At 38.3% G+C, this 19,826-nt stretch overlaps 1 protein-coding gene across 1 annotated transcript in view; it reads right to left on the bottom strand.

Annotated features, from left to right (window-relative positions):
* The window catches only part of LOC114659338 (glutathione hydrolase 7), a 74,749-nt gene that overhangs the window by 51,720 nt on the left and 3,203 nt on the right, over positions 1-19,826 (bottom strand). Inside the window, exons 2-4 of the mRNA XM_051932827.1 lie at positions 12,876-13,169; positions 12,277-12,503; positions 11,253-11,404 (exon numbers count right to left, since the gene is read on the bottom strand). Of these exons, the coding sequence (XP_051788787.1) occupies positions 11,253-11,404; positions 12,277-12,503; positions 12,876-13,092 (596 nt within the window). The 5' untranslated portion in view covers positions 13,093-13,169. The remainder of the gene's footprint in view (positions 1-11,252; positions 11,405-12,276; positions 12,504-12,875; positions 13,170-19,826) is intronic.

Genomic DNA, 19,826 nt, shown 5'->3' with positions numbered 1-19,826 from the left:
CAGAATGAATTCCCACCTTGTGACCCTGAACTTATTCAACAAGATAGAACATGAATGAACAGATGGATGGATGGATGGATGGATGGATGGATAGATGTCAAACTGCTTCACTTACAAATCAGAACTGGAACATCTTTTAGAAATTCTTGCACGCACATCTCACTTTTTTGTCACTGCCTCATCTACATCTCTGTCTACATTCAGTATGTCTATTATGTGCACATTTTAAAGCAAAGCAACACATCCACACACCTACATCTTTTACAGCTCCTGCCCCTTTGCCTCCAACCAACTTAAATGATCTTTCCTGCATTCACCTTTATGCCTTTTGCTTCTAAACTTGCTTTTTCAGTATCTTTAAATTGACTTCCAGTTTTATTTTTCCCCATTAATACAAGACCACAGGCATATATGAGCTCAAACTGTAGTTCCTGACAAAAGTGTTTGGCCACCACCTCCATTACTGTTACAGGTAGCAAAACAATACACAAAAATGCCTGGTTAAGCCTCATCCTTCTCATCAACCATGTGGTCTGGGCAGGAGCTGCTTTCATGGATGGATATCACCGCAAACAATAAACATCTTCATCAAACTTTCTTGATTCAGCCTTACTACCTCCCACTACACACCATTAAACAAATGAGTAATACAGCTTATTTGGTCTAAACCATATATGCATGAATCACATCAAAAGAAGGCATCTGTTACTCGTTTTCCGTATATGAATCAAAACTGAATTTCACTGACTTTGATCTGCCTGAATCTTCTATATGCTGCTTGTTGTGGTGTGAAATTTGGCATATAAGTCTATAAATATTTTGTATGTCTTTATTTGTAACTTATAACAATAATGTCTATTATTGATAAGAACATAGTGAAAAGTCAAGCAAAATGACACCTGTTGTGATGTAAGATTTTGCATATATCTTGATAAATATTTTGTATGTCTTTATTTGTAATTTAGGCAAAGCGATGTAATTTAGTGTTACATTAGTGAGTGTTTGTCCCCCCACCACTTTAGGAATGGGTCTCTTTGAATTTTATGACAGAGTTGGGGGAGGATGTGCCTTAAACCAGTTTGGCGAGTGTTTCTCTGCTAAAGTCTTTCAACCCCCGCAAGAAAGCCATAAAGACATATGGTCCTGGGGGTGGCAGGTTTTAAGATGTTGTGTTCCCCCATTGGTCTGAAGTATGGCTGTTTGGAATTGGCTTGGATCAGAAAATTTTAATTACCATGATGTCCTATTGGCTGTAGGGGTTGGACAGAGAATCTATAAATAAGCTTGTTCAACCACATTCTCTCTCTCTCTCTTACTAACCAACATATGATGAAGAAGCATCTCTCTTACTAACCTCTGATCATGAAGACCAAACTGATGAACTGAAAGGACAACACAATGGAGACCACAGCTCGGCAGCCATATTTGAACAGGATTGCAGCCTGTTCTGAAGAAAGCTGAGCACCAATGATGCCTTAACTAGAGACATTTTAAATAGCTACAGGTCTGTGTGCCGCCTGAAACTACACATCACCATTTAATCAGGTTGTATGGTTACCAATATTCAAATGTACTTTGCATATTGTTATTATTTATGAATATTATCAATAATACATTATTTTATGTGTAACTTAACTCCTGCTTGTCTTTTTACTACACCTAATTGCCTATCCATATTACTAACCGAGAATGCTAAACCGGATGATGGACGCAGGCACATCCGGCAATGGGCCGTAGCTGCAAAAAGACGTACTGCGCAGGCGCAAAAAGAGTCCGCGAGAGTCGGCTGAGGAGCCGAGAAAGGCGGACAAAAGAGGGCGAGAGAGGCGGATGAGGGGCCGCGAGAGGCGGACAAGACCACAGAAAAAAGGAGTGAGCATAGGAAAAATGGAGAAATGAGGCGCAAAACCGGATGATGGACGCAGGCACATCCGGCAATGGGCCGTAGCTGCAAAAAGACGTACTGCGCAGGCGCAAAAAGAGTCCGCGAGAGTCGGCTGAGGAGCCGAGAAAGGCGGACAAAAGAGGGCGAGAGAGGCGGATGAGGAGCCGCGAGAGGCGGACAAGACCACAGAAAAAAGGAGTGAGCACAGGAAAAATGGAGAAATGAGGCGCAAAGAGCACCGAAAAAAGGAAAAGGCACATAAAAAAGTATTCAAACGCAAGCAAAGCACGAAACACATTGCACACGAAACTAGACCCAAAAAAAAAAAAAAAAAAAGAGGCTCGCACACAACAGCAAGGCCCCCCCCCCCCCCCCCTACAGGCACCGGACGGGGCACACACCAAGAGGGGGATTCAACAAGCCCATAGAACACAAAAAAAAGAACACAAAACCACCCCACAGACCCTACAAGCAAGGGACGGGACACACACACAAAGAGGGGGATTCAACAAGACACAGGAACACAAAAAGAAAGAAGACGCTCGCGCGACAACAATCCTCAACCCACCCCCTCCCCCCCACACACACACACATCCATAAGAAGTGACACCCAAAGCCACATATTCTAAAGTGAACATCAACACCTTCACACTAGACAGCATTGGTGGATCTCCTTACAATAAAGCACTATTAACCGTTCAACTGCAGAAAAGGAAACATATTAACAGTGATTGCGATCCTCCTTATTACTTATCCATATTTCGCATGCTGAGAAAGAAACAAGTCATGAATACACGGTCACGGATACAAAACGAAAAGGAAATGATAACAGGAACAAACACACGAACACGAAAGAAACAACAAAATAGACGGCTATGCAGCATAGGTGGATCTCATTACAATAAGGCACTATTAACCGTTCAACCGCAGAAAAGGCTCCATATTAACAGTGAGTGCAATACTCCTTATTACTTATCCATATTTCTAAAAGAAAAAATGTCTCGACTCCAAAAACGCAAAGCTCAACTAAAGCTTCTAACTAACGATGTACCTAAAAGTAAAAACTTTATGAACTGCATTAGATCCTACAATAGTTCATTTGCTTTTGCATATACCGGAGTAAATATCAGGCCACCAAAAGGCAATGGCCCATACTGCTTTCGCATATGTGCACAAATACTGCATCGCATTGGAACAGTGCACCCTGAAACAAATCAACAACGCAAATATGCACAAATCTACATCCTAGATCCAGATGACGCAAACTATCAATCAAAGTGCTGCATCGCAACAGGCACGGATTCAAAACGAAACACCTCCCGTCTCAGACATACGTTAATGGCAGCGAAGGCTACAACGGGCTTCTCACACAGCACAGGCAAATCGATTACAGCTCCAAAACAACACGTCCCAAATACTACACATGCAACAACGCGCCTCTCAAACGGCACAAGCAAAACATACACCAGGAAAATTCATTCGGATTAATGAATGTCATTTGCAATCATTGTCATTCAGTTCACTTCCCTGAAGAAACAACTGGCAATACAAGTTATACATTTACACGTTGTTGTCAAAAGGGTCAAATTAGACTGCCTTCTTTACATTCATATACTGAATATCTACAGAAGCTTATAACTGACGATGTACCTGAAAGTGAAATCTTTATCAACTACATTAGATCCTACAAATCGGTATTCACTATGAACATTAACGGTGGCACTGCACGTGACATCCGTCTTGAAAAAATGTTGTTTATTGATGAATGTTCAATGGCATCCAGTCACTTACTCAACACCATTCATAAACTTCTACAAACGTTTATGAATAATAATATTCGATTTGGAGGAAAGGTACTTTTATGAGGAAGAGATTTTAGACAGTGATTAGCTATTCTTCCAGATGCCATGCACTCAGCTATTGTTCAGTGCACCTTAAAATACGCAGACAATTGGCATTGCTTTCAAAAGATACAGTTAGTAAAAAAGATACGATGTCCAGAACCAGATCATAACAATTGCTTATTACAACTGAGAGATGGTACACTCACCAATACAGATGGACTTCAGCCACATATTATTACAATTCCTCAAGCCTTTATCTGCGACGACTTAGTTACAGAGACATTTGGAACAGCAATCTCATTAGACCAAATGCCCCTTTTAACACAACGCACTATATTATGTCCAAAAAATATTAATGTGGAAAACATAAATACCCAAGTCATTTCATTACTTCCTGGAGAGACACAACTCTTTCTAAGCTCTGATAAACTTGACTCTGATCACAACAATAACCATCTTAAATGACCTTACAAGTTCTGAGCTGGAATTACCTTTTACACTTTAACGGCGTGTACAAAGAAATTTTCAAATAAACCTTTACACTGTGCTACACACTTTATTGTTTGCTTTCTATTTGCATCATCTACACCGTCACACTATTCTATATCTCATTCATACATCACGCTCTTTGTCATTCCCAACACCAGGGGTTGGCGAGCGAAGCGAGCAGGGGGCGGAGCCCCCTAGTAGATATAGAAGGGAAGGTGGGGATAAGTTATATACTATAATACCTTATAAACAGTGGTAAGTCTGTGGGATTTGAGGCGTTCTGACAGAGGCTACATCTTAATAATACAAAAGGGGAAAGTAGAGCAATATATTACTCTACCAAGACAAAACAAGACCTCATACTGTAATATTTTTAGTTAGCCAATAAAAGGTGTCATTTTGCTTGAATTTTCACTACATTCATAATGGCTAACACGGTACAACACCCTAGTACTATTGATAAGAACAGCAATGGTTTGATGGTTAAAAACCAGTCCTTTGTAATTTTACAACAGGGTTGGGGGGTGCCTAAAACAACTCTGGCAAGTGTTTCTCTGCAGAACTCTCTCAATCAACCCCCATAGGAAAGCCAGACTGCCTAGCTGGCAAACTTCACACTTGCCCCCAAAACCATTTCTTAAGCTGAAGGTATTCTCTGCCCCATTGGTCTGAAGTATGGCTGTTTGGAATTGGCTTGTATCAGAAGCCTTTAAGTACCATGACACCCAATTGGCTCTAGGGGTTGGACAGAAAATCTATAAATTTACTTGCTTTACCCCTCTCTCGCTCTCTTAGCAACTGATAAAAGAGCATCTCACAAACCATTAACTGAAAAGGACAACATATATTGAGACAGGCATATAGCCTATTTTGAAGAAAGCTGACCAAAAATGAGGACTTAACGAGAGACAAATTAAGTAACTGAACCTACACATCATCATTTATCAGGTTGTATGGTTGGCAACAATATTCAAATGTACTTTGCTTATTGTTATTATTTATGAATATTATCAATAATACATTATTTAAAGTGTAACTTAACAATATTTAACAAGCAGGAGCTTGGCTTTTACTACACCTAATTGCCTGAGGTTATAAAATGTAGAAGGGAAGGTAGGGAGAACTTATATGGTACAATACCTTATAAACAGTGGTAAGTCTGTGAGATTTGAGGCATTCTGACAAAGGCTACATATTAATAATAGAAAAAGGAGAAAGTAGACTAATGTATTACTCTACCAAGACAAAACACTGCTCTCACAACCTAATTCAGTTGTGCCCTAACACTTAGAACATTCAATACAAATTATAATCCTTTCCATTGTACACTTCAATGTGCACATATTTCACATTCTTCTTCTAGTTCTAAAGGTAAAGTTTCACTTCTATATTTTCAGGTTTCTTAAACATTTCTGAGATCACTCCAATTGGGCCCACAGCTAGACCTTACTTCACCTTCCTGCATACTTTTGTACATTTTTCTGTATAGGAATTGCAGCAAGGTCATTCCAGATTCTCACTTCCAATATAATTATGTACTTATTCTTTTCACTAAACGGTATCTATCTATCTATCTAAATGAACATTTTCTGTCACAATGTTTCCTCTGTATTTTACAAGCAATTCACTTACACTATACTAATTTTTTCTTTAGCCTGAACAAATTCCTCTTTCCTTTTTCATTCCACTTGAAAATTCCAGTCTTCTGATTTTCTGTGCTTTTGGCAAATTAACAGCCTTTATTATTTTACGTCTTACAAGTAAACAGACATCTCAATGCAACATGTAGATTAGTAACAGAATAACAATAAGAAATAATACAACATTCTCTGTCCCACCAAATCCAAATCAGGGACACTTGGGGCAATAGCCTATCCTGGTAGCACTGGGCAGTGAACAGAACCTAACATGGCGTCTGTAAAGTGCAGGACCCACTCATGCACCTCTAGACTCTCACTCACACTGGGCCAATTTGGGATCACAAATTGACTGAAACAACATCTCTTTAGGAATGTAGAGGCAAACTGAGCACTGGATTCAAACAAAGGATGCTGGACCCATGAAACGACAGCACTAACCACTGTGCTGCCCACAATAAGAAATATGTGAACATAATGAGACACTTTGAAAAGAACACACTATTTTGCCCACTGTATCTCACCAAACCCTATTCACCCAATTATACATAATAAAAAGGTGAAAAGTGTCATAGCTGAAACTGTGTTGCTAAAGATCAATTAGCTACTACCTCAGGCAAAGAAAATGTTTTGTGAAAAATTATTTCAGTCCACTTAATAAAAATTCACATGCTTTGTTTTCACCAGTCAGAAACATCCTAATTAAAGATGTATACGAAAATGTTTGCTATTTATGGTATTGTTATAGTGCAATCTGAAAATTAAAAATGTTAAATTATGCCCAGGAGGGCATGAGATTTCAGAGGGAAACTGCAAGAAAAAGTTGTAATGAAGAAACTGAAATGTGAGTCAGAACCAGAAGAACACCATCAATAACCAAAGCCTAGTAACCCAAGACAAAATAAAGTCATAAGGACAGCATAGAGTTCAAAAACCAAAGATACAAAACAAAGAAAAAATGCAAAAGGTTTGAAGGGTCTTTGAATCCATGTCATTGGATAAGGAAGTACACCCCTAGATGACCTTTAATACCATCAGTGGTGACTGACATGACCATGACCTCTGAAGAAATGCACGCTTTGGAACGGTCCTGGCAACAGGAATCAACAATATTACCATTAAAATGGTGGTGATAAAATGGGCCAAATCAAAAAATTAAAAATCAAACCCAGAAGTATTATTCCAGTAAAAATGAAACCAATAGATTCCTTGGGGTTAAAAAAAAAAACAAGCTTACATAGATACCCCCTAGGTGAGATGCCAAATATATTCAAAATTGGTGATCCTGATAGTTAAAAGTTTCAAAGGACTTTCATAAAGCAACTTTTCATATTCACTCATAAGAGGCCTCATCCATCACCTCTAATGTTTAAAATCTATAAATAACCAACAAACATATCAAATGTTGATGGACTGAGTTAAATATATATGAAACTGTATATGTATTTTATTATTTAAATTAATTGAGTTTTTGATTGACATACCCATTTCAATAATTATTTTACTTAAGAACATTCCTGGTTTACAAAGAAAGATCCCATTGGATACAGCAAAGATATCAGAGCACAAAAATCTCATAAAAAGTTCTATATTCTAGGTAGTCTGTACAGGACAGACAAGAATCCTTTGACATCTGGTACACTTTAAAGAAAACTAGGATGTGAGAAATCCCAAGAATATGATGCCAAAACAGAGGTCATGTTCTTGTGACGAATGCAACTAAAACACTCCCATAATACCAGAAATATCGTGGACAAGGTCAAGCTATGGTTTGCAAGAGTGCAGAGAACACTCTCCTTGTGACCTGGCCAGCTGCACTTACACCAGTAGCTGTTCTTACTCATGGCATTCCTACCCTGTACAGTGCCTGTTCAAGATCCTTTTCGTGACAGATGGCTGCAACAGATCCAGGCACAGGTATGGTTGGAACTTACTAAATGTAGCCAGGAAAAAATTAGGTTTATTTGATTTAAATTAATTAAGTCAGAGGTGCAGTCTGAAGAGGAGCAACCAGGAAAACCAGAGTCTGAAGGGAAGAATATATTTTTCTACTTTGATTTTGAAAATCATGACATGAAAACTGACCCCCCCAAATAATAGTCCCAAGGCTGATATTATGCAATTATATTAAAGGTTTGTGCTTAAAACTCTCAAGATTTTTCTTCCACAAATGCTAATTGCTTATATTTGGTAAATTAGACCCCACAGCAATTTTCAAAAACACATAAATATATCTAATCTCAAGGAACAGGGCACAGATCCTAAGAGGTACTCAGAAAGTTAATTACCACGCACTGCATAGATTTTGTTTTTTGTTTGAAAATGGTATTCAAAGGGTAAAAAATGACAATTCAGATAAAATGTCATGGGATGGGAAATCAAACAAAAGCTGAAACAAGTATGAAGAATCAATGATCCAAAAACATATGCTTCTGAGTTTTACTGTTTTACAAAGGTGCAGGAAGGACACTTGACTTCACATTTGATCATATATGCAAAGCAATTTTCAAGTAACTTCAAAGAATGGCCTGCCCTGTATAAAGCACAGCAGTTACTCTATGCTTATATATGTATTGAAAGTCAAGACAAACAAGTTAATACAGGGGCTGAGCCAGTCATGTTAAGCAAGCTGGTTGGTGTGGAGTTATTATGTAAAAATGTGCAAAACGTTTAAATCAAATTTTAAAAAAGTGAATGTCAGATGCCATACAATTATAACAACTTTAGTTGAGCTGACCAAAATACAGATTTCAACTTATTAACCTTGGCCTACTATGCATAACTGATCGGACTAAACCAGATGAAAAACCACTAAAATACCATTTTGTTTCAAAATCTACTCAAAAATTGGTAGCAAGACTAAGAAAACTGCTCAGCACTATGTTGACACTTAGCACACCACATTCACGTGACTAAAACCATTTTGACAGAAATCACATTTGAGTCATTCCAGTGTGTCAGTCTTTTTTCCCCATTTAAACTGGTCCATTGTTCTACAGCACTACATGAATAACAATTTCCAAAAAATCATTCAGTCCAGTTTGTCAAATTTTCAGACATGCTAGATATTTGATCTTGGAATATTTTGGTACTGTGGCACAAACAAAATATTCAGATAGGTGCACACTTTTGACAACCTTCCAACATGTGTTGTTATATATGTTTCTTAAGTTGTTACCTACATACTGGCATAAAAAGCTACAGACTGCCATCAACAGCATAACGAATGCTGAGGAAATAAACCCTCTCATCACAGAAATAACAGTAAGAGTTACTAGTTTTACTAAGAGTAATTCATTATAAAAATTAATGGCATTTAGAACTTGAACTTTCCATCAGACATCGAAAGTACTATGTTGTTAAAGCCACTGCTTTTCATAGTGAATGGGTGACAGTAATAAGCAGATGTATGGACTGTTCTACCAATAAAATTATAGGTTATTAGATTGCCACTATAAAGAAATCTTGAAAATACAAAGTGGGCACAGTAAAAAAACAGCCTAATTACAGAAACCGATTTTAAATACTGACTATATATCCTGTAAATCTCGGCAAACAAAATGTTCTCCTGTTACAGTGAATTAAGAGGCCCATAAAATATTGAAAAAAACAGCTGTCAAACTAAGTCAAAACAGAATGCAGTATGTCGTATATAATGTTTGGAAGAATCAGACTTCCCAAGTCGATCAAAAACATAAGAATAAACAAATAGTCACAGTCATGTTTGGGGAAAAAAAATTACATGTGATACACAATTATGTTTATAATTAAACTGTGACATTGGACAGAAAGTAAAATTGTCAGAAAGTTCTGTTCATTGGCTAAAATACAAAGTGAGAAGAAATTTGAGCAGTAGACCCATTCAAATGAAAATAATAATTTTTAACCTGTTACTTACTGTGTGTTGTTTGAAGTGATGGACAAAAAATAGTGTCATGTTTAAATGGAGAATGGAAAGAAACTTTCTGATACAATGGACTTAATAGGACCAACAGGGACCACGAGGATTGTGCACAAACAATATTAAGACATCCAAAAAAAAATCTAAAGACACTCATGCTGTATAATGCACATGTCAGTTATTGATTTATATGTTCACAATGTCCAAAACACATGCATTTTTGCTAAAATATTGTTAAATAAGCTAATCTGAAAGTAACCATAGCACGTGCACTTCAGAACATGTCACCTACCTGAAGCTAAGCATGTTCAGCCCCGGCCAGTACTTAGTTGTTAGACCAGCCAGGAAAATGCCTGGGTTGCTACTGAAAGAGGTGTTGGTGAGGCACTTCCCCTGTGGTATGTGTGTGGATCCCAATGCCCCAGTGCAGTAAAAATGGTACCATTGATGTAAAATGAGGTCCTTACTCTCTGTAGTAATTAAAGATCCCTGGGCATCCTTTATAAAGTGTAGGGTGCATCCCAATGTCCTGGCTAAATTGCCCATCACGGCCTGGTCATTCTGGACCCCTAATCATCCAGTGTCTCTGACTGGCTAACTATCTCCTAAATCTTCACCACCTAACAGTTGATGTGTGGTCAGCATAGTGGTACAAAATGGCTACCATGGCATTATCCAAGTGGATGCTGCACATTAGTAGAGGTTGAAGTGGCTCACTGTGTAAAGTGTTTTGATTTTCTTAGAAAAGCTCTATATAAAAGGTAATGAATTATTATTTTTATTAATTCTGAAAAATGAAAGTACTGCACAAAAGTATAATCAACTGAATTTGTTCTTGTGAATTGAAGCCCTCTTAGCCTCCTTATTCAGTGGTCAAGGGCCCAGTCTTCAGTTAAAAATTTCAGTCCTGTTTGAGCATGTCTCACTTTCGTGCACTACTCTAATTTTTTTGAATTATTTATTTAACAATTTTAATAAAAATTCATATATTTGGATTCTGCGAGCAAACAGAATAAATAATATATATTATCACACATGTGCATTTGGGAGACAGTTTACAAGCTCAAATAGATGAAGTTACCCACCGAACCAGGGGTTGGCACTGCCCTCCAACTCTTTTTCCCCTCTCCCTCCAGAACAACTGAAGAATCCACACAATAAGATCACTTCCGGTTCCAAGCCTCAAGACCCACCTCTCTTCATGACATCACTTCCTGTAGCCTACTATATATATCGTCTCCATTTCTCTTTTTGTCCGTTTTGAGCTCTGTCTGTGAAAGCGTCATTTCCTTTGTGCTACAGTATATGGGGGATCCCCCCAAATCTTTTACGATGTTTGTGTCCTTATTTTACAATAAATATTTTTTTTGGGTGAGTATTCCTTTCAGTTCTTACTTTAAACTAATATCAAACATTAGCAGTTTGTTCAATCAGTAATTGGTACTGTGATCCCTCCTTTGAAACACACAATGAGCAGCTGAGATTGGCATACTTACCCTCCAATGCCTGAAGAATGTGGGTTGATGATACCAACACAAACAGCCGCAGCAATGGCAGCATCTACAGAGGAACCCTGCCTCTTAAGTACCTCGACACCCAGGGAGGTACAGCGACTAACATCTGTTGATACAGCTCCCTGTGAAAAAATCTGCAGAAGACAACACAACTTTGTAAGCTGCACTCAATAAATTAATCTTAAACAATTAAATTTGACACAGAAATGCATAGAGAAACAAAAAAAAACTGTTGAATTTGGAATACATCTCAGAAAATGGCGAAGAGCAAAAATGTGTTTCACAGCCGTGAGATATTCATGAAGCAGAGAAAAATTCTGTCATAATGAAAAGGAAGGTAATGTATCTTTAAAAGAAAAGATCACCAGAAAGTTTAATGGATTTTTTATGGCCTGTTCTTAATAACAATATAATCATTAATGTTGATAGGTGAAATTCAAAGTGTTTTTCACAGCGAATATGCGGTATTCACCAGAGACCTTGTTCAACAAATATTTATACAGCTGTAGTAGCCATAAGCACAACTTTCATGTATGCTTACTGTAAGAATGTTGTGAATGTGACCATCATTTTTTGATACAATGACATGTATGGATGGATGGATGGATGAATATAGCCACAATGATGAACTGTGTCATTTTCACCATCTCCTGTTGGACCTTGCAATCTGCCACAGTGCAGTTGCCATACCAGACCATGATTCAGCTGGCTAGTACGATACCCTATGCCCTGAGCATTTATGGACATGAGTGAGAATGCTAGGGGGCAGAATGACTTTCCTTGGCCTGCTCAGAAACACACAAGGCTCGCCTAATTTTTAGGTTTACTATTTGGAAACTATTACTTTATTTTGAGTTGTTTCGGTTCTGCTACAGGCCAATTAAGAACTGCATTTAAAAGGTACCACTAGACAGCCCATGTAGAAAACGTATCTTTATAAAAGGACTATAAATCATGAAACACAGCAATAGGAGTGTAAAATATATTTTTTTAAAGTGTTGCATACCTGAGGATCACCAAAATAGATCTGCATAATCAAGGCAACTGTGACCCCAGTAGCAAAGGTCAAGCAGGCTGTAATTATAATGGTGAGACCATCCTGGCGGCAAGTGCAGTCTCCTGCTAGGGGATCTCGTTGAGTTTCACGCAGTGGTGACACATCTTGACTGGCCAGCTCCGAGGAGGATGATGGGAGGCGCTGCAGTCTAGCAGACTTGAGAAATAGGTCTGGATCTTGAAAGAAACAATTAGTTTTATCAGCTATGTATTTATACAACCTACATGAAACTGAAAAAAAACACCTGAAAGCAACTCTAAAATTATAGCAGTATTATTCTCAGAATCAAATGCAGTAAAATAAAAAATATTATAGAAATATACAGTGACAGAATTTAAGTAATCCATGGACAAGTCTGATACACAAAAAACATTCAGGCGTAGTCCTCTTCTGTACAGTATTTATATTATATATACTTAAAATTCATTTTCCAGATGTGTTTTATGTTTTTTAATTCCAAAATAATAAAACTGTCAATGAAAAATCTCTTAATTTCTCCATGTAAGAATGACAGGGATGAGACTTTAAATGAATAAGGCTCAGGTCACCTGTGTCTTGCTCACTGAGAAATGCATCCTCTTCTTTACGAGACCGTATAATATTCTCTCCTGATGCCGCGTCATCCTCTGGCAGCCTAGGAAAGCTTGTAATACTCATATAATCAACAGGGGAATAAGCACCCAAAGTTGTCTCTTGGCAAGCATCTTTGTCTGATATGGTGCCACTCATCTGTCCAGTTCCAGGGTCCCGAGAAGACGTATACATTGGCGAAGTTTTTCACAATCTGGTCCAACAACCTCTTAAACTGGTGCAAGATTTGCTCCAGTTATTGCAAACCCTGTCTGAAAGTGAAACAAAATACAGTTCAAGTCGAATGAAGCACATATAAATACTTGATCAGCATTTTTTAAAAAGTAGGAGAAAGATACAAGCAGCATTAGAGCTCAATCAATATTTAATGTGGCAATGTGATGTGTGTATTTAATAAGCTTTGCACCAATATGGATAACCTTCATATAAATACATAAGTTTTACTTCTTTTTATCATATTACATGTCTTGAATTTCCTTTTTATAACATTTTGTCTATTGTTTTCATTATTGTGCTGTGTCAGTCTGTGGGAAAGTACTTCTTGGTCTCAGGAGAAACAATATGAAAGCTCTTTGTTCCTAGAGATTTTAAGAGGGAGGAGGGTGACACTCCTAGTGAAACACTGACTGGAGTAGTGTACCAAAAAAGTACTACGTAAAAGTGATACCACACCCAGGCATTGAGAACCATGGACACAAAGCAGCACCTGGACAAGACAAACAGACAGCTACCCGACCATTCTTAGCACCACAGCAACATTCACCTTGCTGATATTCATTTTGCATTATAGACTATGCTGAATAATTAATACAATCCAGATCTGAAATATATTATTTGTTCCATGCTTATTTTGTATCTTTGTATTTAAGGTGTAACAAATTATTTAGCTATACTTGCTCTCATAAAACTTTGGATTCTAATTTCAGGCAATATCAGTTTATGAAGAATGTGCATGTTCTGTTACAAGTCTGGTCTCTGCCACCATGCCAAATACAAGAGTGCTAGGTTAAATTGCGACGCCAGGTGGTCCCCCGTTCAGACAGTAAATTTATTCATAAATGCCTCCTTCAATGGATTCATGCTCTATACAGGGCAAGAATAGATTCTGATGGTTAATAAATTGATTATTTTTTTCTTTATTTAGCAAAGTGGCTCTCAGACTGTTTAAAACTGAGTGCCAGTTTAACAAAGTCAAAAAAAAATTCTCAAGCTATGTTTATTAAATTTTTTTTACTGCAAGTATTTATGCGAAAAATACAAACCTTCAACATCAGGCTGACCACTTCGACTCATACACACTTAATCAGCTCTTCAGATGCCTTACAGGTTTGGCACCGACACATCTGTGGTGTCCTACTGCAGAAATGCAAGAGTCTGAAGACAACCATTGTCCAAGAATGTCTGATCATTGCATTTCTTCAGTGAATAAGGATGCTCTGCTCTCCAAGGATAGATATGAAGGTAAGATACACATAAAACAAATCATTTACATTTATATGTACATTACTGACTATGCTACTGGTAATCTACCACTCCAGTTGACACAAACTACATCACCTGTTCAAGATAGGAAAGAAAAGCATGCTGGATAAAGTTACAAGTAATGATTGCCTGTAGTGCTGGGAGGTATACCATTTCATACCAAAAAACCACTTATTATTTTTGTTATGATATGGATTTTTCTTATACCGCAATAACCGGTTTAAATAGCCTAAACAATGTTCGGAACGTGGCGCAGCAGGAAACTGTTTAAGGGGGGACCTTTTTCACTGCTACACAGCTAAACACGCAAGCAACGTAGAACATGTGTTAGTGGAGGTATTGCGCGGTGAAAATGGACAGAGAACATTCCGAAACTGAAGCTGTAGCAGACGATAAAGTTGTGCATGATGACACAGAAGACCTTTTGCCGAAAAAAGGAACCATGTCTGTTGTCTGGAGATACTTTGGCTTTAAAAGGTCGGACGTGGGCCAAACAACTATTTACTACAAATGCTGTCGAGCTAAAGTTGTCACTAGAGGCAGCATCACAAGCAATTTGCTGTACCAACTTAGCCGCAAACATGCTTTGGAGTACCGTGAATGTATGGAACTAGATTGGCATCCTCCACGTCCTCAGGTAAAACTGAAACAGCTAGAGGACACTCGAGTCAGACGTCACTTGTAGACGCATTTGCTAGAGGTACTAGATATGACAAAAAAAGCAAGTGGTGGATCGAGATAACCAACGGCATTACAATCCATATAGCTAACGTGTCAGTGGACAGAGATTGTTAACATTAACAGAAAGTGTAGTTGGTTTACAAAAAATATTTACTATTTATTCCTTTTCTAAGACATGTTCAGGCAATACAACTTTTGACAAGCACCTCTGGATATTTTACTAAGTTTAAATGCCTCTTTGGATGGTTGAAAATATGTTGTCAAAATTATAGTTTTAAGATGTTTGCAAAATTTCTTCAATAAAAAGGTTCTATATTTTGACTGCAACTGTCATGCAATTTGATTCCTTCTCTTCATTAGTGCCACCCCCTTGAAAACTATCACTTTATGGGGCCATGCAAACCTGTATTAATACGTGTGTGAACATTTAAATGTTATTTTGTACAATGTACAATTCTCATGACAGTGGAATAGGTCATTCTTAGCCAGTCTACTGCAGTAATTGAAGTGGAAAATGTGGTTAACATCCACTCATGCATGGGAAAAAAAAATACTGCTGAATGCCGTGAAACCGGTATAATTTTGAAAAATACTGTGATATAGAATTTTGGTCATACCATCCAGCACTAGTTGCCAGTACAGTAATCCCTCCTCCATCGCGGGGGTTGCGTTCCAGAACCCCCCGCGAAATAAGAAAATCCGCGAAGTAGAAACCATATGTTTATATGGTTATTTTTATATTGTCATGCTTGGGTCACAGATTTGCACAGAAACACAGGAGGTTGTAGAGAGACAAGAACTTTATTCAAACACTGCAAACAAACATTTGTCTCTTTTTCAAAAGTTTAAACTGTGCTCTATGACAAGACAGAGATGACAGTTCCGTCTCACAATTAAAAGAATGCAAACATATCTTCCTCTTCAAAGGAGTGTGCGTCAGGAGCAGAGAATGTCAGAGAGAGAGAGAGAAAAGCAAACAAATCAATAGGGCTGTTTGGCTTTTAAGTATGCGAAGCACCGCGCAGCATGTCGCTTCATGAAGCAGCTGCACAGAAGGGAGCAAAATGAAGATAATCTTTCAGCATTTTTAGACGAGCGTCCGTATTGTCTAGGTGTGCGAACAGCCCCCCTGCTCAATCCCCCTACGTCAGGATCAGAGAATGTCAGCGCAAGAGAGAGAAAAGTAAGTTGGGTAGCTTCTCAGCCATCTGCCAATAGTGTCCCTTGTATGAAATCAACTGGGCAAACCAACTGAGGAAGCATGCACCAGAGATTAAAAGACCCATTGTCCGCAGAAATCCGCGAACCAGCAAAAAATCCGCGATATATATTTAAATATGCTTACATATAAAATCCGCAATAGAGTGAAGCCGCGAAAGGCGAAGCGCGATATAGCGAGGGATTACTGTAGTCTAAAAACTAAAAAGAAATAGATGTGTCAAGCTGAGTGTTCATAAAGAAAACTTTATGACTCACTAATAACAAACCACAAAAGTTCAGTTGATGTAAAGCCAAAACAGAATACAATAAGCAGCCCCACTCACAGACCTGACTCCTGTGAACAATGCTGTGTTCAGACAAAACCTGAAAAAATTCAGTTACATGCTTTAAGTGACCAAAAATAAGTAACTAACTGTAGGATTCATGGGCAACAGAATAAAGGATGGAGATTGTATCACTTCACCCATCTATCTATTTTCTGAACCTGCCTTTTGCAGTCATGGGTCTTATTGTGCTGACAAAAGAGCTCCTAAAATAATGAAAGCATGAGCTAAGGATCTGCCCGGCTTTGTCTTTAATTTTTTTATTTCAACATATTGTATAGTCATATCCTAACACCCAGACCTAAACTTCTTTTTTATTCTGATGAACTGTATAAGCAAGGCATGCTAAAACAAATAAAAATGTGTTTCTTCAGAATTTCATTACAGAGTTAAAAAGCCAAAAAAAGGAAGTCACAAGTCTTTAAATTAACAAAAAATAAAATCAACTAAATAGAGAACAATAAAAAAGGTATGATATCATCCATCTATTCACTCATTTTCTTAACCAGCTTATTCAGGGTAGTATTGTGAGGCATCTGGAGCCTATCCCAGAAATCACCGGGCACAAGGCAGTAACAACCCCTTGACAGGGCAGCAGTCCATCATGACACACACAAACTCAGATTCTAGGGGCAGTATTGCAACACCTATTCACCTAACTGGCATGTCTTTGGACTATGGGAGGAAACTGGAGCACACCGTGTCCACACAAAAATGGGGAAAACATGCAAACTCTGTGCAGGAAGTTCCTGGGATGTAAACCCTGGTCTCCTTATTGTGAGGCAATATTGCTATCACTGAGTCACAGACAGATGATACCTTCAGATTTCATAATAGAAGAAATTTACTCAGATGGAGAAATTTTTGATGAAAATAAGCAGATAAAAAGCCAAAGAATGCTTAAAGAGAAGGCCAAAGGCAGAGCCCAGTCCAGCTCATGACAAAGGGAAGCCACTGCCTATACCAGCTGCATCTGACATTAGACAGGAACCATTCCTAAAGGAGGCATCAGCCCATTGCAAAACACACACAATTACACACATCCAGACATTTTGATACCAGTCACGTTTAAAAATCAAAGGGTAAAATAACACACTCATTTTTTAAATATGAAAGAGAACACTTTGAAAAAACTCAAGCAGGCATGGGCAAAAACAGAGAAGCCCCACACAGACACTGATTCTCCTAACATTGTGAGGCAGTAAGGGTAATCGCTGTGCCAGTGTGCCATTCATTTAGATGTTATAATTTTAACAATTTGAATTGATAAATGATCATTAAGTTAAATGTAAATAGATTTTCATTAAAAGCAAAATAAAATTGATTCATTACAAACTCACTTCATATAATAACCTGGTATTCATTTTAGCATTTTTTAATGGACTTACATTCAATAGCACAGTAGTTGCTGTATGATTTTCTATAAATGCTCCCTGATCTGATCATCATTTTACTCTTTTGTGATGGACATCCAGTACATTTCAACAGTACATACCAGTTCTGCATTATAACTGTTGAGATTTTCCAGCCTGAGCTGCTCATTTCAGGCTCATCCTTAGCATGTCTGAGGAGTTCAACACTGAATTCCAGCTTTGTCGGCCAGGTTGCTGTAAGCCTGTGTGTTGAGGATTGGTGTTTTCGGAATGACTGAGCTGGCATTTATCTTCAGCTGATAAAGCATCTAAAGTCACTTTCACGAACATCAAGTCACCCTGATGCTTATCAGTTAAAGTATTCCCAAGCCATGATGGTACGCTCACCATGCTTCATCATTACCAGTGGGATTCTTTTTGCACAAAGCTGTGCTTAGTTTTTTTTAAGATAAACAAAAGGGCATTCTTCACCTGGCAAGCAAAGAGATCTCAAAAAGTCTTAAGATTGGGAGTAATGTTCTTATTGACAATGGTTTCCAAACCTGTTATTATAGAACCCTGATTTCAGAAATGCAAGAAGAGACTGCTGCAGCATTTCCGTAGATGTAGTTCTGGGCTACATTTTGACAGGCATTCCTGGGAATATAGTATCAGGCACAAATCAGCAACCAAATGTGGAAGCTATTTACATCTACTTTTGTGTAATGGCTAGAATATGCCTATTCATAATGCAGATGTTCTATCAGACAGTTGTGGCGAGCGCCCTCTTCTACGTGGTGGTGTGCTGGGGAGGCAGCATTAAGAGGAAAGACGCCTCACGCCTAGACAAACTGGTGAGGAAGGCAGGCTCTATTGTTGGCATGGAGCTGGACAGTTTAACATCTGTGGCAGAGCGAAGGGCGCTCAGCAGGCTCCTATCAATTATGGAGAATCCACTGCATGCACTAAATAATATCATCTCCAGACAGAGGAGCAGCTTCAGCGACAGACTGCTGTCACTGTCCTGCTCCACTAACAGATTGAGGAGATCGTTCCTCCCCCAAACTATGCGACTCTTCAATTCCACCCGGGGGAGTAAACGTTAACATTTAACATTATACATAGTTATTGTCTGTTTTTCACCTGCATTATCATCATTCTTTAATTTAATATTATTTATTGTATCAGTATGCTGCTGCTGGAGAATGTGAATATCCCATTGGGATTAATAAAGTATCTATCTATCTATCTTATCCTGAAGTGAGAAATTAAACTACTCTCTGGAGCGGACAACACATAACATTCTCAAACTTGCTTAATCCAATTCTGTGTCTTGAAGTGCTGGGGCCTATTTAGTAGCACAAGGTGCAATGCCAGGGGCAGATTTGGACAAGAAGTGAGAACACTGAAGGGACTACATTCATACACACCATAGTTTGACTCACACAGGACCATTTTAGAATTGCCAATTAACCTAATTAGCTGAAGTTTTGGCGATGTGGGAGGAAATTCCACAAAGCCAAGGCGCAAGACTGGTTCCAGGAGGCAGCATTGCTAACCAATGTAACACTGTGCCATCAAATTGTGAGTTACACTTCAATAATTCACAATATTAGACAAAAGAGATTACATAGAAAGATAAAGAGGACATGTTCACTTAAATGCTATATTTATAAGAGTTTATGAACTTTGTCTAGTTGCCAAAGCAAGACATCTTTTCTTGCAGCAAGTCAACCCTCATGGCATCGGGCAACATCTACCCAGAGAAGACAGCTGGCAGTTGCTGTGGTTCAGCAGCAAAAGGAGGCACAGAGAGATGCAAGGACAGTCTCACAGTCCAAACAGGGCC

The sequence above is a fragment of the Erpetoichthys calabaricus genome, chromosome 10, assembly GCF_900747795.2.
Source record: "Erpetoichthys calabaricus chromosome 10, fErpCal1.3, whole genome shotgun sequence".
Classification (NCBI taxonomy): domain Eukaryota; kingdom Metazoa; phylum Chordata; class Cladistia; order Polypteriformes; family Polypteridae; genus Erpetoichthys; species Erpetoichthys calabaricus.
The sequence above is the reverse complement of the archived record's forward strand: the minus strand, read 5'-3'. Positions and strand labels throughout refer to the sequence as shown.